General features: G+C 39.9%; 1 protein-coding gene across 3 annotated transcripts in view; it reads right to left on the reverse strand.

The window, feature by feature from the left end:
- The window catches only part of trim66 (tripartite motif containing 66), a 231,161-nt gene that overhangs the window by 43,610 nt on the left and 169,858 nt on the right, over positions 1-17,693 (reverse strand). For 2 of the 3 annotated variants that reach the window (XM_043705850.2, XM_087996546.1), the window contains exons 4-6: positions 15,581-15,713; positions 10,125-10,241; positions 872-986 (exon numbers count right to left, since the gene is read on the reverse strand). In XM_043705850.2, coding sequence (XP_043561785.1) covers positions 872-986; positions 10,125-10,241; positions 15,581-15,713 — 365 coding nt within the window. The remainder of the gene's footprint in view (positions 1-871; positions 987-10,124; positions 10,242-15,580; positions 15,714-17,693) is intronic. The other variant, XM_043705851.2, reaches the window with a different exon arrangement.

Below are 17,693 nucleotides of genomic sequence, written 5' to 3' on the forward strand. Positions count from 1 at the left end.
TCCACATCACTTACAACCCATTCAAGAATTTTCTATTGAGAAAGAATGATTTCTTCCCCAGTTTTAATTATAAAATTAATCTTCCCACATCATAATATTTTTCTTCAGACTAGAATTGGAACTGGTAATGAAACACTGCAGCAAAGGCGCTGCATCTATTTGAGTGCACCAACAGATTTCCAAGCTTGCAATATTCGAAATGCCTATAATATAATCTAAGCTGTGCTGTCAGATTGACGGCAAAACAAAATCCTGTTTCTTCAAGAGATGAAATTTCAGAATTATAAATTTAGCCCACGCCCAACCATGAAGATCTGCTTTGTACTTATTTAAAATAAATATTGCCAAATGTATTGGAGCAGATTGCGCACCTAGTTACCTTCTGATTTAGGAATAGTCAGGTCCTGCGAGAATTACAAAATAATATACAAAATGACCACAAAAAATACTTTATAAACTCATGAGGAAAATAATTGTCATCATTTTGTCAATGGTTTTAAGGTAATAGAACTGCTTAGCTGATACTTCATTTCTGAAGTACGACAGCAAGTCATATTGAAAGCAGGTGATCCATTTCAGCTGTGATGAATATGACATACATATTGAAAATTGCTTCTAACGAAAGCAACCATAAGTGAAACTATAACAAGAAATAAAAACATTTTATGACATTCATGGTGTACCACTATATTACCTGGTTACTGATGACCAATAACTGACATTTAAACACAATACCATCAGAATATCTCTTGAAATTCCTTAAAGTATATTGAAACCCAACAAATATCAATTATTGCAGCCTTAAGCAGCAATTCGGTTTTTCAAAATAGTTGCAAAGTTAAAGTAGTTTTGCTGCATCAGAAAGCCTCACCTCCAACTGGTCCATGAGAACATTCACTCGTTTGTTTAATTCATTCATCATGATCATCTTCGCCATCTTAATCTGATTTTCAACTTTTATTCGTATTTGCTTTACTTCATTTAACCTACAAGATAAATTCCTGTTCAGTAAAAACTTACTTTGAATAGACACATATTTGCATTAATTTGGTTAAAGTGAATCAATTACAAAACTGTCCAACCGCATCAGGGGCCATGATTCTATTATAATTCTAATAAAAATAAAATTAGAATTTGTGGGAGTGGGGTCTGGGAGAATTCTTTTTTCTATCGATTTTCCACACACAGCCTCTCCAACTAAGATCAAGACCAGCGACCAATCCACCATCTATGTTATTGCATCATAGGTAACTTACACATATCAACAGGCTGAAATCTTGGTTCAGTTATCCTTCTAATTTATTCAGACCTGTCTCACTTTCACTTTGTACCTCTGTAAAATGCTACATCAAAGATCAAAAGTTAAATAACTGAGGAATCACAAGTGCGAAACTACCTGTGAATGAAAAAAAAATCTCCAATTTTCTCCATTCCCCATCCACCTGAAGGTGTTGATTCCCTCACTGAGGCATGGTTCCATGCAGAGTGGGCTAGGAACATAGAAACATTGTTGCTTTAAAGAAAAGGATTACTCCAGGCTATGTTCAAATTAACCTAAAGAAGGGTAATGAGAAGGTCAATAATTGTGTCTACATATTTAATTCCTTCTTTGCTACCAAAAAATGAAAACAAAGCAGAGGCCAAGAGCTGGCCTTCATGAATGCAGGGAAAATAATGGGAGGAGTTCTGCCTGCTAGTCTTCAAAACCTATTAAGAATGAGCAGCAAATCTGTGGCTATTTCACCTATCTAGAATCCGCTGAACAGAAAAGAGAAAGATCGAATAGAGGGAAGGTAACTGAATAGAATGAATTATGACAAATCAAAACGAATAGTGTCATGACTCTCTTTCTTGAGATACATGAATTTAGCCTTTTAGCACCTTCAGCACATGAACTATACAGATGTAGAGCGAATATGTAGTACAGAGAAAGGCCATTTATCCCAACCAGTCCATGTGTGTATCTCTGCTCCAGCTGAACATCCTCTATCCTTCCTCATCCAACTTTATTGGCATAATTCTCTGTTCCCTCTCCCTAGATTCATCTGTACTATTACTCACAAAGACTCCATGAGGTCGTGTTCTAATTTCACAAAATTTGTTTTGAATTTTGTATTTGATTTTTTTTAGGGACCATCTTATATTGATTTGCTATTTCCCATGTAGAAATGCTTCCTGTTTATTCCATCAAAACTGTAAACATTTAAAAGAACTCTATTAAATTATCTCCAGTCTTCTCTTTTCAAGCAAAATTAAACTCAGCCTGTTCATCAAGAATTTGATTTGATTTATTATTGTCACATGTACCAGGATACAGTGAAAAGTATTGTATTGCATGCTAACCAGACAAATCAGGGTAACAGAAGAGTGCAGAATATAGTGTAACAGCTGCAGAGAAGGTGCAGAGAAAGATCAATTCTAATATATGAGAAGTCCGTTCATAAGTCTATTAGTTATATAAGTATATAAGTCTGTTCATTTCCTGATGGGTAAGAACTTGCAGTTCCGGTTCTATTCTAACTGCAGTTTTGTGCACTCTTCAGTGCTTCAATATCCTTTTTGTAATGCGGTGACCAGAATTGTTCAGAGCCATCTAACCAAGGTTCAAATAAGTTTAGCATAATGTCTCTACTTTGCAATTCTATCCTTCTATAAATGAATGTGAGCCCTTGTTTTGTTCCTATTATGACATATTGACCTGCATCATAACTTTGTATTTTATGTACTTAGTATTTGTACTCCTGGATCTTTTTGCTATACACCCTTCTAAATTTACAAGTAATCTGCAATCTACTTATTTTTCTGACAAAAATAAACTGCACTAGTTCGAGAAGGCAGACCACCATCACTTTCTCAGTGTAATACTAAATAGACAATAGTAGCACACATCAGTAAAACCACACAAAATTATTAAAAGAAAAGGAGCGGATTCTTCCTCGTCTCTTGACCATCACTTATTCCTTAACCAATAAAACTAAAAAATAGATCATCTCCTCACTTCCCTAACTATTGTTTTAGAATACTTATCTACATTTGAATACATTGCAACAAAGACTACACTTCAACATATTGGCCATTAAACATTTCTGGGGCATGCTATAGATGATGAAAGTATTAATTTTTTTTAGATTAGATTAGATTACTTACAGTGTGGAAACAGGCCCTTCAGCCCAACAAGTCCACACCGACCCTCTGAAGCGTAACCCACCCATTCCCCTATATTTACCCCTTTACCTAATTAAAGTACTTTCTTTCAAACAGTGTAAGGTCTGTGCGGTAACTCAGTAGTAATCACCTTACATTTATCTTTTAAGCACTATTTCAATTTTAGTAACACTAGCATAGCTGTGACCAAAGTTATTAATTATGAATATAAGCAAGTCATCAGGCAATATTCATCCAGTAAGGATGATCCAATCAATGTGGATAGATGGTTAAAGGATTTGACAGAATAGGTGCAGACAATCTTTTCCTAGAAAGACTGCAGAACTGGGAGGGGAACAACTTCATTGTTTAAGGGCAATGTCAAGGAGCACTTCTTCACAAAAAGGATTTGGGAAAACCACAACTCTCTTCTCTCCCAAACCTATTGAAACTAGGCCAATTTAAAGTTTTGAAACTGACATTGATAATGTTTTGGAATAAAGAACCAAGACAAACGTTACAGAACAATTATGATCCAATTCATGACTGGCTAACATAGAAAGGGGGGGGGGGGAGTGAGTCTGGATAGAATGCCAAATGGCCCATTTCCACACTGTAGGGTTTCTATAATTCTATTCCATGATCTACGACAGTACTCAACAGCAGATTTACATGCAAAAATCACATCCCATCTTCCTAATAAGGACAACCTTCACCTTGTATATGATGACAGTGTTGCCAGATCTAACAGCTCAAACTTGGTCCACAGCTACTAATGGATAACTAACAGCACAGCAAACACTGTGATGCACAACCAATCGCTTTTATCAAAAAACTACAGCCCTCCAAATCCACACATAAATGGAGGTGGATAATTCAACAACTAACTGGAGAAGGGTCAACAATTCCACAAAGATAGCAGAGCAGAGATCAGAATGCAAAAAAGCAAAACTGAACATGTGCAACTACCTTCAGCTGGAAATGCCAAGTTGTCCATCACAAATGACAATCTTTTGATTCACTCCATGTGACATTAAGAATGCCTGATGGCACTGTGCATGGCAAATGCTATGGACCCCAATCGCATTCTTGTAGTAATTCCAAAGATATATTCCAAAACCAACTGTACCCCTAGCCAAGTGGTTCCAGTACAGCTGTAACAAGTGAACTAGCTCTGTGTAGAGTGCAGACTTCTGTCAGAATTACGTAACACAGACTCGAGGCTTTTCTTGCTTGGCTGATGTTCTGAAACAACAAAGCTAAAAAAAACTTTACCAAGTGATTCCATCTCACCGAGAAGGCTTGAGGCAATTTCATTTCAACAATGTATTCTGAAAACTGTGCTCAAATTCCGACAGATGTGACAGATTGTACTACAGCAGCTGAAACAATCAACAGTTTAAAATCATCAAAACTATCCTGCATAAACAACACACAACATTCTTTTTAAAAGGCAATTTTCTCAATCTCTTAATTCTAATGAATCTTGTAAAACATTCTAGGATCCTGATCCACATCTTTGCCAAAAAGTAAGCAAATCTGCATAGGGCCATTCTGTGGAATTGTGGGGAACAATTAAGATTGCCTGATGGAAAAATTGAGAGTTGTAGTGCTGGAAAAGCACAGCAGTTCAGGCAGCATCCAAGCAGGAGAGTCGACGTTTTAGGAATTCCTGATGATGGGCTTTTGCCCGAAACGTCAATTCTCCTGCTCCTCGGATGCTGCCTGACCGGCTGTGCTTTTCCAGCACTACACTCTTGACTCTAATCTCCAGCATCTGCAGTCCTCACTTTCGCCCTGATGGGAAAATTGGCCAACACTCAGGCTATAAATCAATAAGTTAAAAAGGACGGTGGCAAAAGGTCAGAAACAGTAAACATGACACAGGTTGAATGTACACCAATTCTTTAACCTTAACAAACTTTCTCCAACCTTCCCTAATGGATCCTTGTATATTCTGAAATGCAGATTTTAGTCTAAACAAATGTTCATATGCAAAAACAAGATTATGGAATGATGTGCGTAACTCGATGTTTTGGAAATTCAATAAGGCAACACACAAAGTTCAAGTTTACTAGCATAATGAATGATGAACATCTAACGATAATTTCTTTCAACTGTCAATATATTTTTAAATATAAAAGTCCTATCCTTTTCTCTATAAAAGCTCAAAAACTTAGAGAGCAGTAGAGGACAACTTGTTTCTCCGTCTCTCAAGTTTTTAGCCAAGCTACATTCAGTATTTTGAAAAAAAGCCGGATATTTTCAGTTCAAAGCTGTTTTAAGTTTTCCTCAAGTTTATTGATTTAGCTCTCACAGATCCCTGTTAATTTAAATCCAATTCAATAATTCTTCATCAGTGCAACAAGCCTTGTTGAAATGTAATCTTTAATTTTTTGAGATAAATTATTTCTAAACAGAGTAACAAACAATACCAGATCTAACAAGGGAAGCTACCCAGCAAAGCGTAAAATTGCCCAGGCTTAACCTTTACACAAAAAGCCAGATAAATCCAATACAGCCTGTTACCAAAGTTGTTTACTTTTAATCTTCAGCAAAATGATGGAAGGTGTCATTGTAACAGTGCCATTACATAGCTCTTAAGTAGTTCCCTAATGTTTTAGTATCAGTTCTATCATTATCGTTATGTTCCAGATCTCATTAAAGCTTATGACTAAACATGGACAAACCTGCTGAAGTTCACAGTAATTTAACTATGACAGGTGTTGTCAACAAGGTATAAATTTAACCAAATGTGGAATTAAGGGCCCCTACCAAAATTGATGTCAAGCAGAATCAGAAGCAGACAACTCCATTAGTTGGAGTTATACATAGCATAAAGAAAGGAGCCACAAGACATTGCTATAGGAGTTCCTCAAGGTAATGTCCTTGCCTCAACCATCTTCACTGCTTCATCAACAATATTCCCTCCACAATAAAATCAGAAGTCAGGATGTTGTTTATAACTGCATCGTGGTTGGTACCATTGGTGATACTAGCAATAATGGAAATATCCATTATACAGCAAAACCTGTACAATATTTAGGCTTGGGCTAATAAGTAGCACAAACATTTGTGATACACAAGTGTCAGACAATGGCCATATCCAACAAAAAAGAATTTAACCATTTCTACCTGATTTTCAATAGCTATTACCATCACTGAATCTCCCAACATTAATATATGGTTGGTCACCACCAATTTTAAATGGATTAATCACCTACGAAATGTGAATAAGTATTGTGAGCTGATCAAAGACTGGAGATTCTGTAGTGTATAAGTCTCCTGACACCCTAAAACATATCCACAATCACATGGCAGGAATATAATGGAATTTTCCCCACTTCTGTGATCCCAGACAAGATCTGCATTTTGGTTGAATCATTGAATCCCTACAGTGTGGAAACAGGCCATTTGGCCCAACAAGTCCACACTGACCCTCTGAAGAGTAACCCAGCTAGACGGGCTCGTTGGTCTAGGGGTACGATTCTCGCTTTGGGTGTTCCTCTCGCAGATCTCCGAGAGGTCCGGGTTCAAATCCTGGATGAGCCCGTGTTTCTTAAGTGGGCGGCACAGTGGATAGCACTGCTGCCTCACAGCGCCAGAGACCTGGGTTCAATTCCCACCTCAGGTGACTCTCTGTGTGGAGTTTGCACATTCTCCCCGTATCTGCGTGGGTTTCCTCCGGGTGCTCCGGTTTCCTCCCACAATCCAAAAATGTGCAGGTTAGGTGAATTGGCTATGCCAAATTGCCCGTAGTGTTAGGTGAAGGGGTAAATGTAGGGTGATGGGTCTGGGTGGGTTGCGCTTCGGCGGGTTGGTGTGGACTTGTTGGGCCGAAGGGCCTGTTTCCACACTAAGTAATCTAGTAATTCCCCTACCCTATAAAACCCTACATTTACCCCTGACTACTGCACCTTGAACACAATGGGCAATTTAGCATGGCCAACCTGCACATCTTTGAATTGTGGGAGGAACCCGGAACACCAGAGGAAACTCACGCAGACATGAGGAGAATGTGCAACCTCTACACAGACAGTTGCCCAAGGCTGGAATCAAACCGGGGTCCCTGGCACTGAGAGGCAGCAGTGCTAACCACTTAGCCACCATGCCGGCCCCTTAAAACCTGGTTAGGGACCAGTAGGGTTGTCAAAATTTTAAAACTTACTTGCTTACTAAGAGAATAAAGCCATAAGATTCCACTGGTTTAAACAAACAGAAGACATTTTACTGTATAATAGTCAGCAAAGCAGTCAACACTCTCTCATACTTTTAACATGCAGAATTAACAGGCGATAAATATGAAACAGGCAAACTATGGTCAAACAAATCACTCACTAAATGGCAGATGCAACAAATGGCAGATTCCTCAAATTTCTTAGCCAACCAACCAGACATCGACAAATAATTGAATCACAAAGTTCCTTAAAACACTGTCTTTGTTCGAGAGATTTCAGCTACTCTCTTTGAGAGACAACCTCCGATTCCTCTCAAAAGCCACTCCAACTCAGTCTGCCCCAATGATTGCTCATTCCTAGTGCTCAATCTGTTCTCCAATGACAATGTCGACTAGATTAATTAGATTGCACCATAGCATCTAGTTCCAGCACTCTAGTCACAGAGCTAAACTCTATGGGTCACAGGCTTTCCCTTGCCCTGGCTACTAACTGCACTGAGCAATTACTGCCCATAGGCCTCCAATTTCAGGGAACTGAACAGACCCCTTAGCTGCATGGCACTGACAACCTGCAGTAACCTCTGCTGCTCTGAACTGATGGAGTAAACAACCTTTCACTTTCACTGAGCTGATACTGTTCCCCATAGGCTGCTCTTCACGGCACCCTCCAAATTGATCTGTGACATTCAATCTCCCATGTAGGTCAGCCCCTAGTCTTCAGCAGTGCCTAATGCATCGATTTTCTGTACCTTACCACCTTGAGTCAGACCATGGTCATTCCTTACAATTGCCCTGGCTCAACAAAAAAAAAATCACACACAAAAATCTAGAAAATGCAGCTTCCCTCAGTCAACACTCAAGAAAATTGACACCATCCAGAAAAAGCATCTCAATAGATAGACATACCATCCACTTAAACATGCACACTCCCCATCTTTGGTGCACAGTGGTTGCTGTGTGTGCCACATACACGATGCACTGCAGTAACTCATTAAGGGTTCTTAGCAAAGCACATACCAAATTGGCAATCTAAAGTAACTTGAACAACAAGGGCATGGGATACATGGGAACAGCAAGTTCCTCTCCAAGCCATGAACAATCTGGTTGAACTGTACTGCTTTTCCTTCCCTGCCATCTAAAACTCCATTCCTAACAGCACTAGTGGTGTAGCTACAACTGCAGTGGTTCATGGTGGAAGATCATGATCACCTTCTCAGAGACAACTAGAGATGGGCAACAAATCCTTGATTTGCCAGCTCTGCTCTAATAGACAAAATGTATTTCACATTTCTGAGAGGACTGAGCTACTCTGGAGAGTACCTCCTGTGTTAGTTACTTTTTCCTGAATAACATAACGCTAGTAATATGAATTCTGTACTGCAAGTGCTAAAACCTGGAGAAATAAGATTTCTTGAACAGGGCTGAAATGTGCAGCTGCAGCTTTTTAAAATGGCACTAGAACTCACTTTTGACAAACTTTAAGCTTGGATATTGTCTACAGTGCATTGTTTAGAGATGGAAAATGGCCTTTAAATTTATATGTTGAAATGTTTTGATTGGCAGCAGTGAAGCAAAAAAGTTGAAATCGAACAAATTAGTCCAGTACAAAAATAAATTAAATGTACTATATAAGTAACCAAAACCCAACAGATGGAAAATCACCTCAAAGATGCAAGACATGCAGCTTAAGAAATTTAAGTGCAATTAGTTTTGGTTACTGATTAGCTCAATAACTAGTTCCTGTGCCTGACGTACACCAGATATTGGGTCTCAGGTTTCATAGTCAACAAGCTAGTGAGCCGCAGACACATAACAGGAATCCCGAGTCAGCTCTTCATTGAACAACAATGGAAGACTGTGCCATGCCCATTGATCCGTCAGGTGATTTTAAAGGCGATATTGGCAGATTTCAGAACAAATTGTTTCAATAGATTTTGTTACCAACTCCAATGTCAAAAAATTACACTTATCAAAGTCAAATTATATGTTTTTAATTACTAATCGATTTGACTTTAGAAATTTAATTGACTAATTTCAATTGACTCTTTAGAAAGGTCATTATTGATTGAATACGGATGATGTGGAAGTGCCGGTGTTTGACTGGGGTGGACAAACTCAAAAGGTCACACAACACCACTTTAGAGTCCAACAGATTTATTTGAAATCACTGTCGATAAAAAAGTGGAGCTGGAAAGCCACAGCAGGTCAGGCTGCATTGGAGGAGGGGGAGCGTTGATGTTTTGGGTTGGGATGAAAATGTCGACTTTCCTGCTTCTCCAATGCTGTTTGACCTGCCTGTGCCTTTTCAGCTCCACTTTTTATTGACTTCCAGCATCTGCAGTCTATACTATCCCCAAGTATTTGAGATTGCACAAGCTTTCGGAGTGCAGCCCCTTCATCAGTTGCAGTGAGAGAACAGGGCACACAGACAGTGTTTATATCTGCCTATGAACTCCAAATCTGTGTGCCCTGCTCTCTCACTGAACCTGACAAAGGGGCTGCACTCCGAAAGCTTGTGTGATTTCAAATAGACCTGTTGCACCATAACCTGGTGTGGTGTGACTTCTGACTGGATACAGAGTCCTTGAATTAGCAAAGCTATTGCCTTCTTATATTTTAGCAATTAGATTCAGAAGAAACATTTTTTAATATTTAATTTTTTTTTATTAATCTCAGTTTCAATTCTTTTTCTGTCTTGATCAGCTTGAGTAGCTTCATATCGAATAAATGACAGATTTGTAAACTGCCTGGCTGAACTAATTTTAAATCAGTGATTTTTTTGAGTAAAAGTGGATCATATTACCTGTCCTCCACTTGTTTTGCTGTGTTCTGGATGCTGACTTTTTTCTCTTCCATTTTCAGTGTTAATTCCTCCAAAACCATCTTCTGATTTTGTAAAGCATCTTCTAGATATTTGAAACTGTGAACAAGAAATAGGAAAAGCAAATTGATAGAATCAGCATCTCAACAGCCACTGAGAAACCAGACAGGCCCATTTATGATCTTTTATAATAAGCCTCTCCCATCACCACAGAAGTAGCTTCTCCCTACAACCTGCTGGATATTTTAAATATCCCTGATCCTTATTATTGTGAACCAGATCAAACCCCCTTCAAAGCTATCAAGGAGGTAGCCTGCGTTCTAATGTTTATCTTATTTAAAAGGCAATTTTAAGGTGCTGTGTTCCAAGTGTAATTTAATTGGTTACACCACTTGGCTTTAAGCAAAATACACTTTATTCTCACCCTATAGTTAAAATACAAACAAAGAAAGAATTGGTAAAACCGATTGGCTGCAGAGCTTTCTAAAAGGGGAGTGTGAACAGCCAGTCGTCTTGGTGCATATAGGCATCAACGATATAAGTAGAAAATGAGATGAGGTCCTGAAATAAGAAATTAAGGGAGTTAGGAGAGAAGTTAAAGAGGAGGACCTTAGATATGATGCAGAGTTGGGCTGAGGAGTGGCAGATGGAGTTCAACCCTGCCAAGTGTGAGGTTGTCCATTTTGGAAGGACAAATAAGAATGCGGAATACAGGGTTAACGGTAGGGTTCTTAGTAAGGTGGAGGAGCAGAGGGATCTTGGGGTCTATGTTCATAGATCTTTGAAAGTTGCCACTCAGGTGGATAGAGCTTGTAAGAAGGCCTATGGTGTATTAGCGTTCATTAGCAGAGGGATTGAATTCAAGAGTCATGAAGTGATGTTACAGCTGTACAGGACTTTGGTTAGGCCACATTTGGGAAAGATGTAGAAGCTTTGGAGAGGGTGCAGAGAAGATTTACCAGGATGTTGCCTGGAATGGAGAATAGGTCGTACGAGGATAGGTTGAGCGTGCTAGGCCTTTTCTCATTGGAACGGAGAAGGATGAGGGGTGACTTGATAGAGGTGTATAAGATGATCAGGGGAATAGATAGAGTAGACAATCAGAAACTTTTTGCCCGGGTACAACAGAGTGTTACAAGGGAACATAAATTTAAGGTGAAGGGTGGAAGGTATAGGGGAGATGTCAGGGGTAGGTTCTTTACCCAGAGAGTGGTGGGGGCATGGAATGCGCTGCCTGTGGGAGTGGCAGTGGCAGAGTCAGAATCATTGGCAAACTGTATGCGGCAATTGGATAAGTACATGGATGGGTGCTTAAGCTAGGACAAATGTTCGGCACAACATCGTGGGCCGAAGGGCCTGTTCTGTGCTGTATTGTTCTATGTTCTATGTTCTATGACCTCAAAGGTAGTGATCTCAGGATTACTACCAGTGCCACATGCTAGCCAGCGTAGAAATGAAAAAATAGTCAGAATGAACATGTGGCCTGAGAGATGTAGGAGGGAGGGGTTCAGATTTGTTGGACAGTGAGACTGGTTCTAGGGAAGATGGGACTATTACAAAATGGACAGTCTACATCTGAACCAGACTGGAACCAATGTCCTTATGGGAGTTTTTGCTACCGCTGTTGGGGAGGTTTTAAACTAATGTGGCAGGGGGCTGAGAACCAGAAGAGAAAACAGTAGGCAACGAGGTGGAGACTGGAGGCTGTAAGAATCGTGAAGATAGCATTAATAAAGGGAAGAGAAGGCAGAGAGCAGGTAAGCACAAAAAAACTGGTGGCCTGAAATGCATCTACTTTAATGCAAGGAGTATAGTGTGTAAGGCAGATGAACTTAGGGCTTGGATTGGTGCCTGGGAGTATGACGTTATTGCAATCACAGAGACTTGGTTGAAGGAAGGGCATGATGATTGGCAATTAAATGTTTCAGGATATAGACGCTTCAGATAGGACAGGGAGGGAAGTGAAGGGGGGGTGGAATTGCATTGCTGGTCAAGGACAATATCATGGCTGTGCTAAAAGAGCACACTATGGAGGTCTTGGGTAGTGAGCCATTATGGGTGGAGCTGAGAAATAAGAAGGGTGTAATACAGCCCCAACAGTGAGCGTGAGGTAGAAGAACAAATAGGCAAAAGATTATGGAAAGATGTAGAGGCAATAGGGTAGTGGTGATGGGAGATTTTAATTTTCCCAACATTGACTGGGATAGACTTAACGTCAGAGGTCTGGATGGGGTAGAATTTGTAAGAAACGTCCAGGAGAGTCTTCGAGAGCAGGATGTCAATAATCTGACGAGGGAAGGGGCCATATTGGACCTGGTACTGGGGAATGAGCCAGACAAGGTTGTAGAAGTTGCAGTGGGGGATTCCTTTGGGAACAGTGACCACAATTCTGTAAATTTTAGGATACTCATAGATAAAGAAGAGAGTAGTCCTCAGGGAAGAGTACTAAACTGGGCCAAGGCCAATTATATCAAAATTAGGCAGGAGAAGCTCGGAAATGTAGATGGGACACAGCTATTTGAAGGGAAGTCTACATTTGAGATGTGGAAGGCTTTCAAAGATAGGTTAGAGATAGTGCAGGATAGGCATGTCCCGTTGAAGACAAAGGATAAGAAGGGCAGATTCGTGAACCGTGGATGACAGGAGAAATTGTACGACTAGCCAAGAGGAAAAGGGAAGCATACATAAAGTCTCGGCAGCTAAGAACAGAACGGGCTCTGGAAGAATATCGGAAGAGTAGGACAAGTCTTAAATGAGGAATCAAGCGGGCTAAAAGGGGTCATGAAATAGCTTTAGCGAGCAGAATTAAGGAGAATCGCAAAGCATTTTATTCTTATATAAGAAGCAAACGGGTAACTACAGAAAGGATTCGTCCACTAAAGGATAACGAAAGAAGGCTCTGTGTCGAACCTGAGAGAATGGGTGAGGTTCTGAATGATTACATTGCATCAGTGTTCACTGAGGAGAGGAACATGATGAATGTTGAGATTAGAGATAGAAGTTTGATTAGTCTGGATCACGTTGACATAAGTAGGGAAGATGTGTTGGGTAGGCTGGGGGTAATTAAGGTGGACAAATCCCCAGGACCAGATGGGATCTATCCCAGGTTGCTGAGGAGGCGAGAGAGGAAATAGCTGGGACCCTGACAGATATCTTTGTGGCATCCTTAAACACAGGTGAGGTGCCGGAGGACTGGAAGATTGCTCATGTTGACCCCTGTACAAGGGTAGTAAGGATATTTCAGGTAACTACAGACCAGTGAGCCCAACATCAGTGGTGGGAAAGTTGCTGGAAAAGGTACTGAGGGATAGGATCTATTTATATTTAGAAAAGAATGGGCTGATCAGTGATAGGCAACATGGTTTTATGCGGGGGAGATTGTGCCTTACCAACTTAATAGAGTTCTTCGAGGAAGTGACCAAGTTGATAGTTGAAGGAAGGGCTGTTGATGTCATATACATGGACTTTAGTAAAGCATTTGATAAGGTTCCCCATGGTAGACAAATGGAGAAAGTGAAGTCACATGGTGTGCAGGGTGTTCTAGCTAGGTGGATAAAACACTGGTTGAGCAACAGGAGACAGAGAGTAGTAGCTGAAGGGAGTTTCTCAAAATGGAGAAAGGTGACCAGTTCTGTTCCACAGGGATCATTGCTGGGGCCACTGTTGTATGTAATATACATAAATGATCTGGAAGAAGGCACTGTTTGTATGATCAGTAAGTTTACAGATAACACGCAGATTGGTGGCGTAGCAGAAAGCATAAGGGACTGTCAGAGAATACAGGAGGATATAGACAGACTGGAGAGTAGGGTGGAAAAGTGGCAGATGGTTTTCAATTTAGAAAAATGTGAGGTGATGCATTTAGGCAAGACTAATTCTAGAGCAAATTATACAACAAACGGAAGAGCCTTGGGAAAAGTTGATGAGCAGAGAGATCTGGGGCTTCAGGTCCATTGTACCCTGAAGGTTGCTGCACAGATGGATAGAGTGGTCAAGAAGGCACATAGTATGCTTGCCTTCATTGGATGGGGCATTGAGTATAAGAGCTGGCAATCATGTTAAAATTGTACAAGACATTGGTTTGGCTGCATTTAGAATACTGTCTACAGTTCTGGTTGCCACATTAGTAAAAGGATGTGGACGCTTTGGAGAGGGTGCAGAGAAGGTTTACGAGGATGTCGCCTGGTATGGAAGGTGCTAGCTATGAAGAAAGGTTGAGTAGGTTAGGTTTATTTTCATTAGAAAAAAGGAGATTGCGGGGGGACCTGATTGAGGTTTACAAAATCATGAAAGGTATAGACAGGGTGGATAGAGATAAGCTTTTTCCCAGGGTGAAGGATTCAATAACAAGAGGTCACGCTTTCAAGGTGAGAGGTGGAAAGTTTAAGGGGGATACATGCAATAAGTACTTCACACAGAGGGTGGTGGGCGTTTGAAACGCGTTGCCAGCATAAGTGGTGGAGGCAGGCACTGTCAATTCATTGAAGATGTGTCTGGATGAATGCATGAGTAGGTGGGGAGCAGGGGGATACAGATGCTTAGGAATTGACTGACAGGTTTAGACAGTACATTTGGATCGGCCCAGGGCCTGTTCCTGGGCTGTAAATTTTCTTTGTTCTTTCTTTGTTCTTTGTTCTTTAACTCTATTGGAAAATTTAACAGAATACTAGATTATTTAACTACTGAACAGCAAATGTTTGAATATAACAACATTCCATAAACACGCCCTTAGAAAAGTCAAATTCAGTCTCACATATAATGTTTCTTCAGTTTGTGAGAAATGAACATCAAAAGAAAATTCTGGCAGAGAGAGAGAGAGAGAGAGAGAGAGAGAGAGAGAGAGAGAACTCAAGCGTTTTGCTGCAGTAGAGAGGGATGTATGGCAATTTCCACAACCAGCTTCAAAACCCTAACAAGTGCTGAAAGCTGAACTAAAACCTTGGGTCTGTGGGAGCCATTCATGCTCCTATTGTTTAACTTTAAAATAAAACCCAGGGACCTTACAAACTTTTTACTCTATTGGCTTGGACCAGACAGCCCACTTCCCCGTCTCAAAGCACTTGCTTCAAAAAATAACAAGAACAGAATACACCTTATAAAGTCACTGTAGTGTCATACTGTGCAATTCATTTTCTCACCCTTCTTCACTTTGCTCCAACCCTCAAGCATATAATTTTAATTACCTTCGTCCAATGATTTTCTTACTCTCTAATCTTACTCGATCTGAATAAAAAGCGTTCTGTTCTACCCACATACAGAAACTGATTGCAGCATCCCAAAAAAATTCTTAAATAATTCCTCAACTCTGGGGCAAAGTATCCTACACTGGGTTTTGAAAACTAAATTATGCAGCTTTAAACTTGCGGGGAGAAGGGATCTTGCAATTCTCCTATTAATGCTGAATTACAATGCACCTAGATAATCTCCCTCCAGCTTACCTATGACCTTTGTGTTGTGTTAGCTGGCAGTTCCAGCAGGCCAGCACATCGCAGGTCTCACAGAACAGCTTCATTGGCTCTTTAGTGTGAAGCGGACAAAAGAGTGGAAACTCATCAACCTCACTCCTGTCACCTGTAGACAGGATAAATTAAAGATCTCACGTTTTAAATCAATGCAGGATGCAAACAATTTTTAAAAGTCAATCAACTGAAATTGACAACAGCAAGATATGTACTTTATTAAAAGAGTAGCACTCAAAACTAGAATCCAGCAGGCAGAAATTACCCAGACCAGGAACTGCATTAGCTTCAACATACTCTTTCTGTCCAAAATGTACCAACCGTTCAAATCAACAATTCAAATTTTTCAAAGGTGCAAGAATGAGAAAGGCCACTATTGCTGTAAACTGTACTCCACCGAAGGAAGCAAGTTGTAATCTCAAACTACAAGTGTCAGCATACAGTTCAGCCAGATGGCAAATGATAGTTAAAATCCATCACACAAGTAATGGAATAAAGTTGCTTGCCAGCCATACAAACTCCCACAATTATGTTTGACCTTACCCAGGATTAAGGGTCTAATGATTCCCCTTATGATAATCAATTGAACATAGTCTGCTAGATATCTCTGTGAAATTTGTTGGCCTGAGCCTGATTAGTTATGCACTAAGCTATGAGGGAATCTTACTTAGCATTTCTATATCAGTTTAGTGTAATAGTGCAAGTTGAATAAATGCTTGGTTAATGTTTTGGAGTGACAGATAAAATTGCTTGGGCAACAGAACTAACAAGAAAATGACAAGCAGATATAACAAATTACTCATTTTTATCAATAATACTAGCAAATTTATTATATTATTGACGATTGTTATGCATAAGAAGTAAAGCTGCACTCCTGCATGACCCAACTGAAATATATCAGTCTTAAAAAATTTTCTAAAACATAGAGACACCTCAAATTTCTAATGACTTTTGTTTAATATTAATGTAGTAAAATGCCAGAGCATTATTAAACAAAATCTGCCACAAAGCCACATAAGAAATCTTAAATGGTTGTGAAAGACTATACAGCGCCAATGGTGCCAGCACTACATGTTGGAAACTACAAAAATGCAGCAAGGATGCTCCCGACAAGACACATAGTGGCTGTTTAGGGACTAACATGGGCACATCATGCATACGCTGGAAGCATACAGAGTAGATGGATCTAATGTCAGTTTCCGCACGTGATTTTGATTACCTACATTGGCGCACAATTAGTGGTAATATTGTGCCTGTATCATTGGAGTTTTACAACAAGTGGATTTACAAAGGAGTGGAGTCGGAGGAGTTGGTAGGCCTAGCAGAAAAACACCTGCCTCAGGTTACATGGGCTATAGTGGACCTCTAAAGGTCTGTCAAGGTCACCGTGCCAACCTAATCATGAGAGATGCAATGAAATCTCGACACTTTATATTTTCATATAGAAAAAAATGGATATATTGACAATTGTGGGGCTTGGAAGTAACAATAGATACATGCAAGTTAATCTTAATCTTAATCGAAGAGTGTGATGCTGGAAAAGCACAACCGGTCAGGCAGCATCCGAGGAGCAGGAGAATCGACGATTCGGCCATAAGCTCTTCATCAGGAATCATTTCCGGCTGTACTTTTCCAGCACCACAATCTTTGACTCTAATCTCCAGCATCTATAGTCCTCACTTACTCCTACTTGATCTTAATGTTAAACAAACTCAACATATTATTTAAATTACATATAAATAGATAATATATTGATGAAAAGTTCACCCAGTTGGCGGTAGAGGGTTGTTTTTCGGACTGTAGACCTATGACCAGCAGTATTCACAGAGATTGATATTAGATGAGAATATAGGAGGCATGGTTAGAACACTTGCAGATAACACCAAAATTAGTAGGATAGTGGACAGTGAAGAAGCTTATCTAAGATTTCAAAAAGACCTTGATCAATTGGGCTAATGGGCTGAGGAGTGGCAGATGGAGTTTAATTTTGATAAATGTGAAGTTTTGCCTTTTGGTAAAACAAAGGCAAGACTCATACAAATAATGGTAAGGCCCTGGGTAGTGCTGCAGAACAGAGTTCAAATACATAATT

This window comes from Chiloscyllium plagiosum, unplaced genomic scaffold, assembly GCF_037043375.1.
Source record: "Chiloscyllium plagiosum isolate Xiang-an unplaced genomic scaffold, Cpla_swu_hap1 HiC_scaffold_18, whole genome shotgun sequence".
NCBI lineage: Eukaryota > Metazoa > Chordata > Chondrichthyes > Orectolobiformes > Hemiscylliidae > Chiloscyllium > Chiloscyllium plagiosum.